This window comes from Neophocaena asiaeorientalis, unplaced genomic scaffold (genome assembly GCF_003031525.2).
Source record: "Neophocaena asiaeorientalis asiaeorientalis breed wild unplaced genomic scaffold, Neophocaena_asiaeorientalis_V1.1 scaffold59, whole genome shotgun sequence".
Classification (NCBI taxonomy): domain Eukaryota; kingdom Metazoa; phylum Chordata; class Mammalia; order Artiodactyla; family Phocoenidae; genus Neophocaena; species Neophocaena asiaeorientalis.
In genome coordinates this window covers 10,280,016-10,293,861 of record NW_020174268.1, presented here as the reverse complement: position 1 = coordinate 10,293,861, position 13,846 = coordinate 10,280,016, and the positions used below count along the sequence as shown (strand labels likewise).

Here is a 13,846-nt window from a genome sequence, read left to right as displayed (position 1 = left end):
GCCCTGCTCTTTGCTGCCTTCTGGTTCTCTCCTAGGCGCATTGGAGCTAGGAGCTTAGTGCAGCGACGAACCGCGTGGACCTGAGGCTGTCCGGGCGGCCCCCAGCCGCCTGCCTATTTTCTCCCTCGCCAGGATTCCTGTCCAGTCATGACGAGATTCTGGGTTTGCGTAGCCGGCGCTGGCTTCTTTCTTGCGTTTCTGGTTTTCCATTCTCGATTTTGTGCCTCTCGGGTGAGTTGGATAGTGAGGAAATGGCTGTCGGGTGTGTGGATAGCACTGTGGGGAGACGGTCTTGGGATGGAGGTGGCGCTGGTTCTCTTACTAGTTCATCTCAGAACCTGCACCGGGGGCCGAACCGCCGACGCGTTGCCTGTTTCTTAGCGTTTAAATGTGTGTAATATGGTACATCGCCATTTTCCTTATTTTCTCTTCTTTCCCAGCTCCCGTTACCTCTTCACTTTGCTTTAAAAATTTCCTGGAGACCTGAGGAAGCCCTTTACCGGCTGGATGTGGATTGGCCTAAGTATTCAGAATACTTTACTGGAGCAACATTTTGTGTTGCAGTTGACTCCCTCAACGGATTGGTTTACGTAGCCCAAGTAAGTAAAATTGGGATTTTTTTTTTTTTAGGTTATGGAAACAAAGAAAACAGTTTTCCTGTCTCACCGAACTCAGTAACTGTATACGTTTATATTACGCCAATTGTAGAGTTCGTTTTTTGAGTTAAAGTTAATACTTTGGTTTTGAACGCGATAGAGATTAATATTGTAAGGTTTTGTAGATGGTTTTTTAAACGTTCCTAAATTCCTCGGTTAACCTGTAATTTTTGTTTCTCTCTGCCAAAATAAAGATTGCTTCCTTAAAAGTGATCCTATCTAAGCCGCTATTTTTGTATACCTTCAGAGAGGGGATAACATCCCAAAGGTATTAGTGTTCACAGAGGATGGATATTTCCTACGAGCCTGGAATTATACAGTTGACACACCTCATGGTATATTTGCAGCCAGTACACCACATGAACAATCCGTCTGGATCACGGATGTAGGAAGTGGTATGTTTAGTAATACCTATTAAATTATCTTGCTAGAAATCACATCTTTGCCCATGTTCTTGCTTGTCCATTTTAAAATCAGAGTGGCCGAATCTAATTGTAATTCTTTTAATGATTCGTGAAATCGCTTGTTTCTAAATCTTTATGTTGTACTTCTGTAGAATCAAAACATTTAACAAGGAGGCTATAATTATTATGATATTTCCTTTAAGTTGTCACAGGGCTTTTGCCTTTTAAAATCAGTTGCTCTTCCTAGAGTAGATAATTCTAAACTTCTTCTGTGAAGCAAAATAAAATGGCGATCTCTAAAAGCTAATGAATGGAGTCCTTGCCTTTAGTTTTCCTTTACCACTTCTCTTTCAAAAGAAATTATGCTGATAACAGAAGTTATAATAGGCTAAGTGCCTAATAGTTTTAAACAGATCTCCTGTGACAATATAATGAAAAATCCTTGACTTCAGTTCTTGCTATTGAACCACATGCTTTAGAAAGTGAAAAAAAATTATTCCAGGTGAAACAAAAGAGAGAGAGTGAGATTATGCTGAGAAACCAGAACTGCTTTCTTGCCCAGAGTAGAAGATCTGCACAAACTGCTGGTAATGTTTCTGAAATCCCACTGACTTTAGCATGTCTGAAACCTTCCTTCTGTCAAATATTTTTAGTAGAATGTGCTGCAAAACAAAGTAAGCACAGTTGAACTTAAAACCGTGAGATAAGTTTTCAGAGATAACTGTTTGCTTGTGCTTGTAGCTTAAGACAAGATGGTATAAGAGATAACCTGGTATTGTCTTAGGATCTTCAGAAGGAAAGAGATCTTAAAATATTTCTAGTCTTGTCCCAGTTATGTTCATGGCTTGAAAGTCCTTCTGTTTCCCCACTTCTGGCTAATTCAGATACCGTTTTGGAATTAAAGAGGTCTCAGTTTTTGTAAGAAGTGCCCTTACCACATCTGTTCTCAGAAGCCAAAAGATTTCTGAACCTCAGCCCCGTGACCCATTTATTTAAAGCTGTATTTTGGATGGTAAGATTTTGGTTAACCCCCCAAAATCTAAGTTATCTCTGAGTTCATTGTTAGACTCTATGAAACTTGATTATTTTCGCTTTTTTTTTTTTCTTTTCGGGATTCACTGTTAAAAGAGGCCATTACTTTTTAATTCATTCCATTCATGTGATCCTTTTTTATAAAATACTTCACTGGTTCCCAGAAATAAAAAGAACACACATGATCTCTTCATTCTTTCCATTATAGTTTGTTTTTCCACACACAGATCTGAAGACAGTTTTTCTATTCCTTCCTATATTTCGAAGAATAAATTCTCTTCAGTAAAAACATGGCTGCATATCATAGCCATTAAAAAAAAATTATTTACTGGTATTCTATTTCTTTTCCAATTCCTTAGAGACTTTGTAGTATGCTTTCTTTAATGTTTTGTTCTCTTATTATTGCTACAGACTTTAGCTCAAGTCTCCAAAACAAGTATAATAATAAATACTATTGTCAAGATAGGATTGCAATGCAAGCTGATTCACTTTATTTCCAGAGAGCCCATTGTTTCCAATGTATCATTTGAATGCCTACCAGTTAGTTGGTCTTGGTATGCCTTCAAGTTGGTTTCTGTTAACTGCTTTATAGTTTTTCCCTATTTGTTAATATTCCACTTTATACTTTTGCTTGTAAGATAATTTTAACTCAAAGAAGTTTCAGTGTGAGAAGATAAGATACTGGTGATTTGGAAAGATCTATTCCTTTCTTAGGAAAGAAAAGCTAATGGGTTGAATTTTGTATTTGTTTCCACTAGGAGAAAATGTAGCTTAAAAAAGTCAGTATTGTTATAAACCAATGTTACCGCAATAAAAAAAAAACTTAAAAAAATTAACCCAAGAATAGATATAAATGACTTGTATAAACAAATAAACAGAAGTTTGTATTATAAAGAACTTTTTCAGTCACCCACTGAAATTGGAGATCTGCCCGTGAATGACTGGAATAAGAGTTTTCAAATATAAGTTGTTTGTCTTCCAGATCCTTCTTAATTTTCTTATACAAGTAATGCTTATTCAAGGTCATAAGGTTAAAAGAAGAAAATGGTGTACCAGTACTTTTACATCATGAGCCTTCTGTTTAAGGAGTCTTTTTTTTTTTTTTTTTCAGTTTTCTTTATTTGGATTTAGAATCTTACTTTGGAGTACCTGAGGTTTTAATTCATGAACAGATTTGGCTATAACTAATGAAGCTCTGTTGCTTGTCAAACATAACATTTAATTATCTGAGCCTTTTAACTTTTTATTGCTATTTAATTCTGTTAAATTTTTGCTCTCAGCTTACTTGAAAAATGTGAATGTTTGTACTATGGTTATATATTTGAAATGTGCATGTCTATCTTTATAGGACTCTACGGTCATACTATTAAAAAATACAATTCCTTTGGTGATCTTGTTCAAGTTTTGGGTACCCCAGGCAAAAAAGGCACTGGTTTAAATCCCCTGCAGTTTGATAACCCTGCAGAATTATATGTAGAAGACACAGGGGATATTTACATTGTGGATGGAGATGGAGGATTGAATAACAGGTTGATCAAATTGTCCCAAGGTACGTGGCTTAGTTTTGTATGGTATTATTGCAATACTTTAAAACTGAAGGAACCTTTTGGCCAATCCAATATAAGAATGTTACTTAATAAGTTGGATTTAATTCGTCTGGTACTCAGTATAACTTCAGTCTTTGCCTCTGTCTTCACATTTCTTTCTTCTCTGTGTGTCTCTTTGTCTCAAATCTCCTCTCCTTTCTCTTATAAGGGCACTAGCCATTGGATTCAGGGTCTGCTCTAAATCCAGAATCACCTCATCTCCATACCCCTAACTTATTGGAACTAGGGCCTTTGCAGATACAATTAAGGTCACATTCACGGCTCTGGAGATTGAGACTTGGACATATCTTTTTCTGGTGGGGCTGGGGCAAGGGACACCTTCAACTCAGTACAGGGGAATTAAATAAGATGGCCTGTAGAAACATAATTTTTAAGCTCAGAGGAATGGTAATACCAAATAACAGGTTGGTTATAAGGGGAACCAGTTTCAGGACAAGGTTGACATGAACCCTAAATAGCGGTTTTGAGTTATGAAAAATTCAGGTGGAAACAGTCATTAAAGAAGCTGATTAATTGCTTAAAACAGGGAAAGAATTTTTTTAAGCATACAAATTAGTCAAATGGATGTATAAACAGAAAGCCAGGAAAACATAATCAGCTGGGGGTATAACTGAATACTTTGTAACTTATGACATAAAGTATAACATGTAAATGCATAACATATTCTCTATGTTGTTCTGACCATATATGTGTACCATTTATAGATTTCATGATCCTTTGGCTACATGGAGAAAATGGGACAGGGCCTGCCAAGTTCAGCGTTCCTCACAGTGTTACAGTTGATTCTGATGGTCGGGTAAATATACAGTGTCGCTGTGGACTGTCTGAATATATGGGGGTGGTGCAGAGCATGGATATATGGGCACACGGGAGTGTCTAGACATTTGGATACGTGTGTATGTTAGTGGATGTGTGTATCTGGGTATGTCTGGGCAATTCCTCTGGGTATATCCACATACTCTCTTACAAATGTTTGGGTCCTATAATGAAGTTCCCCAAATATTTAGAAATGAGCAAAATAGATCACCTCTGTCCTTAAAGGATAGAAGAAACAAATAATGGAACAGGACATAAGTGAAGTTGCCTGAAAAAAAAGAGTTGTGTTGAGAACGTGTTGATCAAAAGGGAGATGGAAGAGGTTAATCTTGGAAGCTTGAAAAAAGGAGTGACCAGGCACACTCTAGTTCTCCAAGTGACCTAGCTCCACTCTGTCTGAGGAACAGAATGCTTTAACCAACAAATTTCAATTTCTTTTGTTCCCACCTCCGTCTGTCCGCTACCACCTCCTGCCTTTACACACCTTTAAGCATACATGTTGTCTCCTTTGGGGAGTCACCTCTCTGTAACCAAACCCACCCAAAATGTTTTCTATTAGTTTCTCCACCTGTTTTCCTGTAGTAGCCCTTACTCCCCCATTATAGTAACTATCACACTGTAAGATGATGGTTAAATTGTCTCCCCTAATAAGAGTGTAGGCAGTATGAGGGCTGGAACTGCATCCCTTCTGCTTTCTATGTTAGTGCCTAGCACGTAGGAGTCATCTTACATCTTTGTTAAATGACTGAATGCCTTGGTGCGTAGTGGATGCATCAGACTGTCTTGGCTTCACGCCATTAGAAATTTAATTCATTTCCACTTCTGATTCTGTGCTCAGCAAGCAACCTTCTGATTATGACTTGGCTTCCTCTGTTAACAGAGAGAGAATGTTTTGATCATAAAGTCTTCAAGTATTTCCCATTGTAGATAGGAAGATAACTGAACATAGGAACTTCGTCTGTAAATTGGGAACTGGAAAATTAGAATTCTGGTTTTGCACATTGCCTTCCTGAACCTGATTAGCCACTCCCCTCATGGGATAAGAACAAGGTCAAGTTTCTGGGTCGGCAAGACCTAGACCCAGGTCAGTTCACCATGGTGAGGAATGTCCTTGGAGGTCATTTGATGGGGATCCTCTAGCATCACCAAGTGATGAAAACCTGGCGTGTTCATTTCTGGACCCTTGTGTCTTTATAACAACAGCAGCAATACTGTTGTGGCATTTAACATGATTAACTCATTTAATCATCGCCTCAACCCTATGTGAAAAGTTTATTAGTTCCAGAGTTGGACTTGTTGTTTCTTAAACCAGGTTTCTCATAATAAACATCTGTTGAGTAGGAAAGATAATGCTAACAACCTATAGTGTGGTTCAATCCAAGGGTCTAAACTGTATTTCCTCCTTGGCCGCTTATCTAAGACAGTAATCCCAAAATCCTTAAGGAAACTCCTCTTCAGTAAAGAATCATAGATCAGGAAAAGATCTAAGAAATAACCTTACCTAGGGATCAGTAGCCTTTCTAAAATGATACACTGAGTCTTTATTTGTTTCTGACTAGAGATGAATTCAGTGGCTACCAAAACTCACACACATTGACAAAGACTTAGGGTTACTCTGAAGAAATAGTCCTGAATCCACAAATCCAAGAACTGCAGGGATCCACAAAAGGGGGAGGTAGAGGTCGGCACGTTTGGCCCATCCTGTACATATGCTGCAGGTTGCATACATCAAATACAGTACACGAAATGTCATTTAGGTCCAATCTGTTTGTCACAACAGTTTCCTGAAGAACTCATGACAGCCTATAGCAAACCTAAATTAAACCTACTGTTAGCCCATTATCATGCTTTATATGTCACTAAAACCTCCCAATCTTCCTCTTTAGTTTGGCACTTCGGTTTGGAACTTTGGACATACCCTGGTAAATAGCAGGTAGAGGTTTAATGATGCGATACGAGTGAACGGCTGGCTTCCCACTGACCTGGGGTCCTAAAGAGCAGGGCTGCTTTTCTATGTCTTTGTCTTGTTAGCCGGCCCAGGAACCAACAAGTCAACAGGACTCAGTGACAGCGGTTAGAGGAGGGAATGAATGAATGCTCTCACTTCTCGGTGTCTCCCCATCCTCTGCATTATAGTGGAGTACTCCAGCTTTTTAGTTAGCCAGATGTCTAGTATAGTAGAGCATTCTAGGCTTCGGGTTAAGACGGATGGCCATACATGGCTCTCTTGCTTATTGTAAGCTCTGCTTAAAACAAAGTATTTAACTTCTCTGCATTTGAGTTTCTTATCTGAAAATAGGGTTTTTAATATTCTCTTCTGTGAGGTCCTCTAAGTCCTCAATGGGAGTTTATGAAACTAATGAAAATAAACATTCATTCTCTCCCCCTCTTCTTTTTTCTTTCTTTGGGTTCCCAGGTGTGGGTGGCGGACCGAGGCAATAAAAGAATTCAGGTGTTTGATAAAGACACGGGGGAGTGGCTAGGAGCTTGGAATAATTGTTTTTCCGAAGAGGGACCTTCTGCAGTCAGGTAATCATTTCTTTTTGTTTTAAAATGCTTGTTTGATTTGGTTTACGTTAAGTTTCTCTGAAGAGCTAGCTGAAAGTTTAAAACATTTACTGTTAATTTTAATCAGCGAAAAAGGAGAAGGAAAGAAGTTTTCAGAGAACATGTAATCATATTTCAAATCCCAGGCAGCGTGAATGCGGTTAAACTCCCAGCACACTGTGGGATCCAAGTATCAGAGATAATAAAGCCTGGACCTTCCTACATCCTCTGCCCTCGAGATGCAGTTTATTTTTAAACAGAGAATGAAAATAAAAATCTTGAGTCTATAGTTTCAGACCCAGCCTGACACCGATGCTCCATTAGTTTCATCTCTGTGTAATATTCCAATATTGTTAATTTTAAAAACATAAACTAATCTTTGGTTGAGTCTGTCATCACAGATCTCTTGTTCCCTGCGAAGCAGAATCAGATCAATTTTCAAGCCCCCTTAAAAGAACCCTTCAGCAAGCAGGTCCTTACTGTTGTGTAGCACTGTAGGGGATACACATGTCGAAAAAATAAACATGTATGTTAACTTTGCTCCGGTTGATTATGTGACATGTCTTCCTCCTTAGATTTACTCCCGACGGGAAGCACTTGATCGTAGCCCAGCTGAATCTAAGCCGGCTCTTACTCACGGCGGCGCCCCCGGTAGGAAGCATTGGCGACTGTTCGGTGATCAGCACGATCCAGCTGGCGGATCAGGTCTCACCTCATCTCTTAGACGTCAGTGGGAAGACCGGAGCCATCTATGTAGCAGAAATTGGAGCAAAACAAGTACAAAAATACGTCCCTGTGAAGAGCTATTCCTCTTCATTCGGTTCGTAACTGTTTCTTTCCCTGAAGGTCTTTTCAAGTGGAAGTTCAGATTCTCAGCTTTGGGGCATTCTTGTGACTTCATTTCACACATGAGTGCATAAGGATACTTTAATGACAGAAACGTAACTCTAGTGAAAAATGGGATGGGAAAGCGGGACTAAGGTGGTAACCCAGTAATTTGCCCTATAGACTCATTCTCGCTGGGGGTGGGGGGGACACAGGAATAAAAGTGGGTTTGCAGGATAATTTATTGAATTTCACATAAACAACACAAACCTTCACTTTATTCACTTAGTAAAAAATGAACTGCTTGAGAGATGGGGTCAGATGGGGTCTTGATTAATGAGGACCCACAGAGTGCCAGGTCCTGAAGATTCGGGAACGAGCGGGCAGGCTCGTCTGTGCCTTTGAGTAGCTTACAGTCCACAAAGCAGGGCGGCAGCAGCGCACCAGGGAAGTAGGACTTTCAGAAGGAGGGGTGTTTTGTCTGAATCATGGAGACTTTGCAGGGGAGTCCGTTTGAGTTCCTCAAGCTCCGTTTGAAAAGCAGGAGGAGAGAAGGACGTCCAGGTACAGATGTTAAGAAAAGTGCACGCTTGCTGTGAACTTCGGTAGACTTTCTTTTACAGGCCCAGCTTGGCTTTGGTCCTTTAGTTGTAGGATACGTAGTTGCATCCTTTAAGGGTAGGAATAAAATGGCTAGCGTCAGGCACTTTACCGAAAGGGGTTTTTACAAATAACTGGAATGGTTTTTAAAGGTAGCGTTAAAAATAGTTCCTCTCAGTGCCGCCACCTTCCTTCCTTCCTTCCTTCCATCCATCCATCCATCTCTTTTTTACATGAACTCTGTCCATTCCTAACATTTGTCTACCTCAGGGAAGTTTTAGAATTATTTATGGGAGAATGTGTGCCAAACACTTGGAGCTATTAAAATGAAGAATTTCTTACCTTTCTATTTCTATGTCTCTTTTTTACCCCTTTGAATATTGGCCTCCCAGTTAAGACCATTTGTTCAGTTTGTTCTAGTTCATTCTAGGTTTGGAAGGAACCTTGCCATATTACAGTCTTTCACATCATTCTTCACCTTTTCTCGCATCAGCTCCATCTTTATCTCCGTGTTTCACTGTAAATTGTATGGCAAGTGAGAAATCTTGAGCTGACTGTCCTCATTACCTATTACGACTGGAGTCTGCTTTCCAGACCTCGAGGAACTTACACTTTTGTCATTATCTTGATGCAGTTAGGAAGGTCGATCTACCAACAGGAAACCCTCTCCTGTGTTCCAAGGCCATTGATGTGTTTGTGCCACTGGTCAAGCTGTGTGATCTAAGTGAGCTGCCTTAGTTTTCTCTTCAGTGAAATGGGAACATCATTGCCTTTCCTCCTTCAGGAAGGCTGTGACGGTCAGATATGCAATAGGTACAAATGTGCCCTTTGAAATCTGTAGCTCCAAGTACATTAAAGTCATCTTATTAGCAAGGGTCCTACTAAATGTGCTATTTACCTGATACCAGCTATCAGTTTTGCCTTAATTTTGCATTTATTGCTTTTTTTTCAAAGTGTATCCTCACAAATTTTATTCAGTTTAGCCAAATCGACTTGGATGAAAGGAAATAATTTGAGGTTTTATTTGTTTTGTTTGCAAGCCAGGACAAGAAGTGCAAATGTCTCTTTGAAAGAATATAGGTTAGATTTTGTCATTTCAAAAATGTTGTATTTAACTTTGTTTTATACCAGATTTTTATAAAACTTGCTGAAAGTATTGTTTCCATGTGTCCTGCTAAAAGTGTTTATTTTATTAGCATACTTGTAATCATGGTATCTCACTTTTTCCTTTGGATTAATTGGTTAAATTAATTGAACGAGAAGTGTGTTGTATTTTCTATTAAAAAATAAAAGTTTTGGAAAGAATGCAATATTGTCTGATTTTCCAATTAAAGCTTGATTTTATTGTTATAAAAGCAGTCTATAATTTCTTATTCCATTGAAGGATTTCAGCAATCATGAAATCACAGGTTGAGAGTATATCCTCTTCATTCACAGTTGAAGTGAGGGCTGAAGTGTGTAAATATTGCTAGAGGTTGCTTAGAAGACTTAATGTGGCTTTTTTTGGGGGGGGCTCCGTTGGGTCTTCGTTGCTGTGCACGGGCTTTCTCTAGTTGCGGCGAGTGGGGGCTACTCGGACCCCTCTCTGTGGTGGCCTCTCTTGCTACGGAGCACGGGCTCTAGAGCACAGGCTCAGCAGTTGTGGCGCACGGGCTTAGTTGCTCCGCTGTATGTGGGATCTTCCCGGACCAGGGCTCGAACCCGTGTCCCCTGTTTTGGCAGGCGGATTCCCAACCACTGTGCCACCAGGGAAGCCGCCTTAATGTGGCGTTTAAAATGGTGGGTGGGTACAAATGATAGTAATAACTAGCTAACTATATTTTTGCATTAGAAATGGAATCTCTTTACACCTCTGCTTTCTAGATTTATTCTGGGGGGAAAGGGGTAGGGTGTTCTAAGTTAGAAAACCAAAGGCTATAGGTATCTTTCTTAACCTCCACTACAACATTGGGTCTTTAAAATAGAACATTTGTCCATCAAAGAAACCATGTATGCAGTGTGACAATAAGCGAAGGAGACCTCTATGCTTTGTGCTCACGTCATATAACAGATTAAAAGACAACTTCAAGCAATGTGGCTGTTAAGCTAAAAGCAATCAAGGCCTAACTTTTGTTTTGTCATTGGTTTTAAAACATTGGATTTTAAAGCAGGATAGATTGGATAGCCAACATTGGAACGGAACTCTTTTTGACTTACTTCACTCTGTATGACAGACTCGAGGACCGTCCAAGGACAGAAATAAAGATGCAGACATAGAGGTTGGACTTGAGGACACGGGGAGGGGGAAGGGTAAGCTGGGACGAAGTGAGAGTGGCATGGACATATATACACTACCAAATGTGAAACAGATAGCTAGTGGGAAGCAGCCACATAGCACAGGGAGATCAGCTCGGTGCTTTGTGACCACCTAGAGGGGTGGGATAGGGAAGGTGGGAAGGAGACGCAAGATGGAGGGGATATGGGGATATATGTATACGTATAGCTGATTCACTTTGTTATAAAGCAGAAACTAACACACCACTGTAACGCAATTCTACTCCATCAAGATGTAAAAATAAGTAAATAAAACTGGAAACTCAGATTTTTGCTCCTCAGACGCACCAAAGTAAATCACAATCAATGAAGTCTTTTTTAAAAAGTCAGAATAAATCACACGTAGTTATACAACAAAAATGTACGAAACAACAAATGTATGAAGACAATTAGGCAAGCGTCTTCTGCCCTAGCAGTTCACTATCTAGGTGGGAAAACAAGCCACACAAACCCCCCTTACTTTTCAGGCTCTTTCTGGAAGTGCCCTTTGGTACTTGTGTTACATTCATGATACAAAAGAGGGCAGCAGCGTCCAGATTATGGTAAGTGTTTCTTGGAATCAAATGTGGACATCTGTTGACTTTCTTTATACTTTGCTTAAATCTGAGGCTCTAGTGTTAACCACACTTAATTTTTCTTCTTTTTCTTCAGTTTGCATACATCTTGAGGAAATTGGTTTTTGGTGACATATTTTCCAAGGGTTGTTGGAACTTTCTACTGTTTTCATTGGACATTGCCATGTTTAAGAAAAAAAACAAGGTAAAATCTTTTCAGTAGTTCAAACTGACAGCCAGAAGTGAATAACCCTTTTTAAACATTTGAAACTGTAACCTGAAAGGTGTATTTAGTGCAATAGAAAATGTATTTGTGTTAGCAGGGAATTACTCCTTTTCTCCCTACTAGCTTTTTGTTGTTTTAACAATTTTGCTCTGTGGCTGCTGACTCTTACAGATGAGCAAAATGGATTATTTACAAAGAGACCAAGTCATTTCTCTACCACGCACTTACCCATAGAATCCCTGAGTTTATTAAGTAAGTTAATCCTCTGAACATTTAATGACATGTAGATACTCTTTGTATGTAAGAACTGAGTGGAATTTGAACAATGAAAAACAGCACTCTTTGAAACTTTTGTTTCTTCCATTGTAAACAATGAAATGATATTGTCATGATTTAATTCTGCTTCAATGCAATTTGTAAGGAAAAGACACCGTGTCATTCATGAAACAAGCATGCTTTGAAATGAGCATGTTTTAGGTAGGTTGAGTCTTTTGAATAAAATCTTTTAAAAGGTAGATCAAATTGTCTGTGTCACAACAGGTTCATATCCTAAACTTGCTCCTCAGTTTTCATCCACTTCATTCTCAAGAAAGAAAATGTTAGTAGCATGGTGCATATCTCAGATTTATTCTTTACCAGAATTGATTACTATAATGTGTTATGCAAATTTTTTCCCATAGGACTTTTATGTATTACAAATGGTCACAATCACCAACTTTTTATAACATTTTTCTTCATAGTATATGTACAGGAATATTTTAATGTTTTGATGTTTACTGTGTTTAACTGAATACTAATTTTTACTTAACTAAAGGGATTTAGGAACTAATTATGTATACATTTGTTTTTAATCAACACTAATTTAAAAAATTTATCCAGTTTTTTTTCTTTGTGGGGTGTGTGTGTGTGTGTAAGTGTGTGTGTGTAAAGGGCATTATGCCCAAATAGTTCAGAACTGTATCAAAAGAATTAACTGCAACTTACCAATGGCTAAATGTAAATTATATACATTGAAAGAGTCATGGAAAAAACCTGATTTGGCAACAACTTGTCTGAAAAAGATTTAGAAAGTTTGTTGACCAAAAACATTACAGCCATGTTAAGAAAAACTTGTTGCAATCTCAGGTAACATTGATGTAAATATAATGGCAAGTTTATAGATAGGATAGTCTGTGATCCTGGTAAGCAGAGCGGAGATCTTGAAGTTCCCTTTGGGATGCAGCATTTTAAGGGAGAATGCCACAAATAGACGCTAATTCCAAAGCAGGGGACCGAAATAACACGGTGTTTGGAAATAATTCTGAGACCCTGACAGGGTGATCATGTAGGAGTAGAGTGAGCTTTCCTCTAGAATTAAGGCAATGAGCAGAAATAACAGAGTGGCCAGTTGGCCCAGCGCAGTGAAAAAACCTTCCAGTGGAATGGATTGTGTTAATGCTGGGAGTGGTAAAGCTCAGTGGTCCAGAACTTGAAACCTGGAGTTAGGTCGACCTGGGTTCTGATCCAGGCCCTGCCACTTAACTTTCTGTATTGTTTTGAGATTCTCTGCTTCATTTTTCTCGTTCGTGAAATGGAAATAATAGTATTTTCCTCATAGGATTCTTGTAAATACAAATAAGATCACGTAGAGCATTACACCCATTCTCTGACACACGGGAAGCACTCACCAAACCTTAAGAGATTCACTTGCAGTATTTAAGCCACAGATGGGCAGTCATGCCACCTTTGGGCAGAGATCCTTACACTGGGAAGATGGTGAGGCCAGATGACCTTCCCTACCGTATGATTCTGTATTTAGTTGCAGTATTGAAAACTGAAGGTATAGTTGTAAAAACCTAAGTTATCTGTCATTTAGAAATGGCCATTTTTTAAAGACAGATTTTTCACTTTGCATTAAAGCTATTTATCCATCCAACAGGTACCTACATGCCAGATACCAGGAATACAGTGATGAGCAAGGTAAATTTTCTGGAATTTACATTCTACATGGGGAGACAGAACAGTTTGAATGGAAAAAAGAGATTCTGATTAGAATATGTGGTACATATTAACACTTGATTGGCTAAATAAACACCCATTCCCAACCTCCTCCCTTACCTTCCACCACCTTAGAGACTGGTGCTTGCTTTCTCAGCTAAACAGCATGTAGAGGTAGCCATATGATGTGATATGGTCTGGCCAATGCGGTCCTGGCACTTGTGGAAAATCATTTGGTTTTTTGATTTTAAAAAAAGGTATATTTGGCACCACCATCTTCTCCCTTGAA

General features: G+C 39.1%; 1 protein-coding gene across 2 annotated transcripts; it reads left to right on the top strand.

Moving 5' to 3' along the window:
- Window positions 1–6: 6 nt before the first annotated feature.
- Window positions 7–11,531, top strand: NHLRC3 (NHL repeat containing 3). Of its 2 annotated transcripts, XM_024755482.1 has the most exons (8): window positions 7–231; window positions 441–599; window positions 904–1,051; window positions 3,441–3,641; window positions 4,404–4,495; window positions 6,932–7,044; window positions 7,638–7,882; window positions 11,452–11,531. In XM_024755482.1, the coding sequence occupies exons 1-8, from the start codon at window positions 148–150 to the stop codon at window positions 11,484–11,486; spliced, it is 1,077 nt and encodes a 358-aa protein (XP_024611250.1). In that variant the 5' UTR covers window positions 7–147; the 3' UTR covers window positions 11,487–11,531. The 2 variants fall into 2 exon arrangements, with proteins under 2 accessions (XP_024611250.1, XP_024611251.1); XM_024755483.1 differs by lacking the exon at window positions 11,452–11,531 and having other exon boundaries at window positions 7,638–9,792.
- Window positions 11,532–13,846: the final 2,315 nt, after the last annotated feature.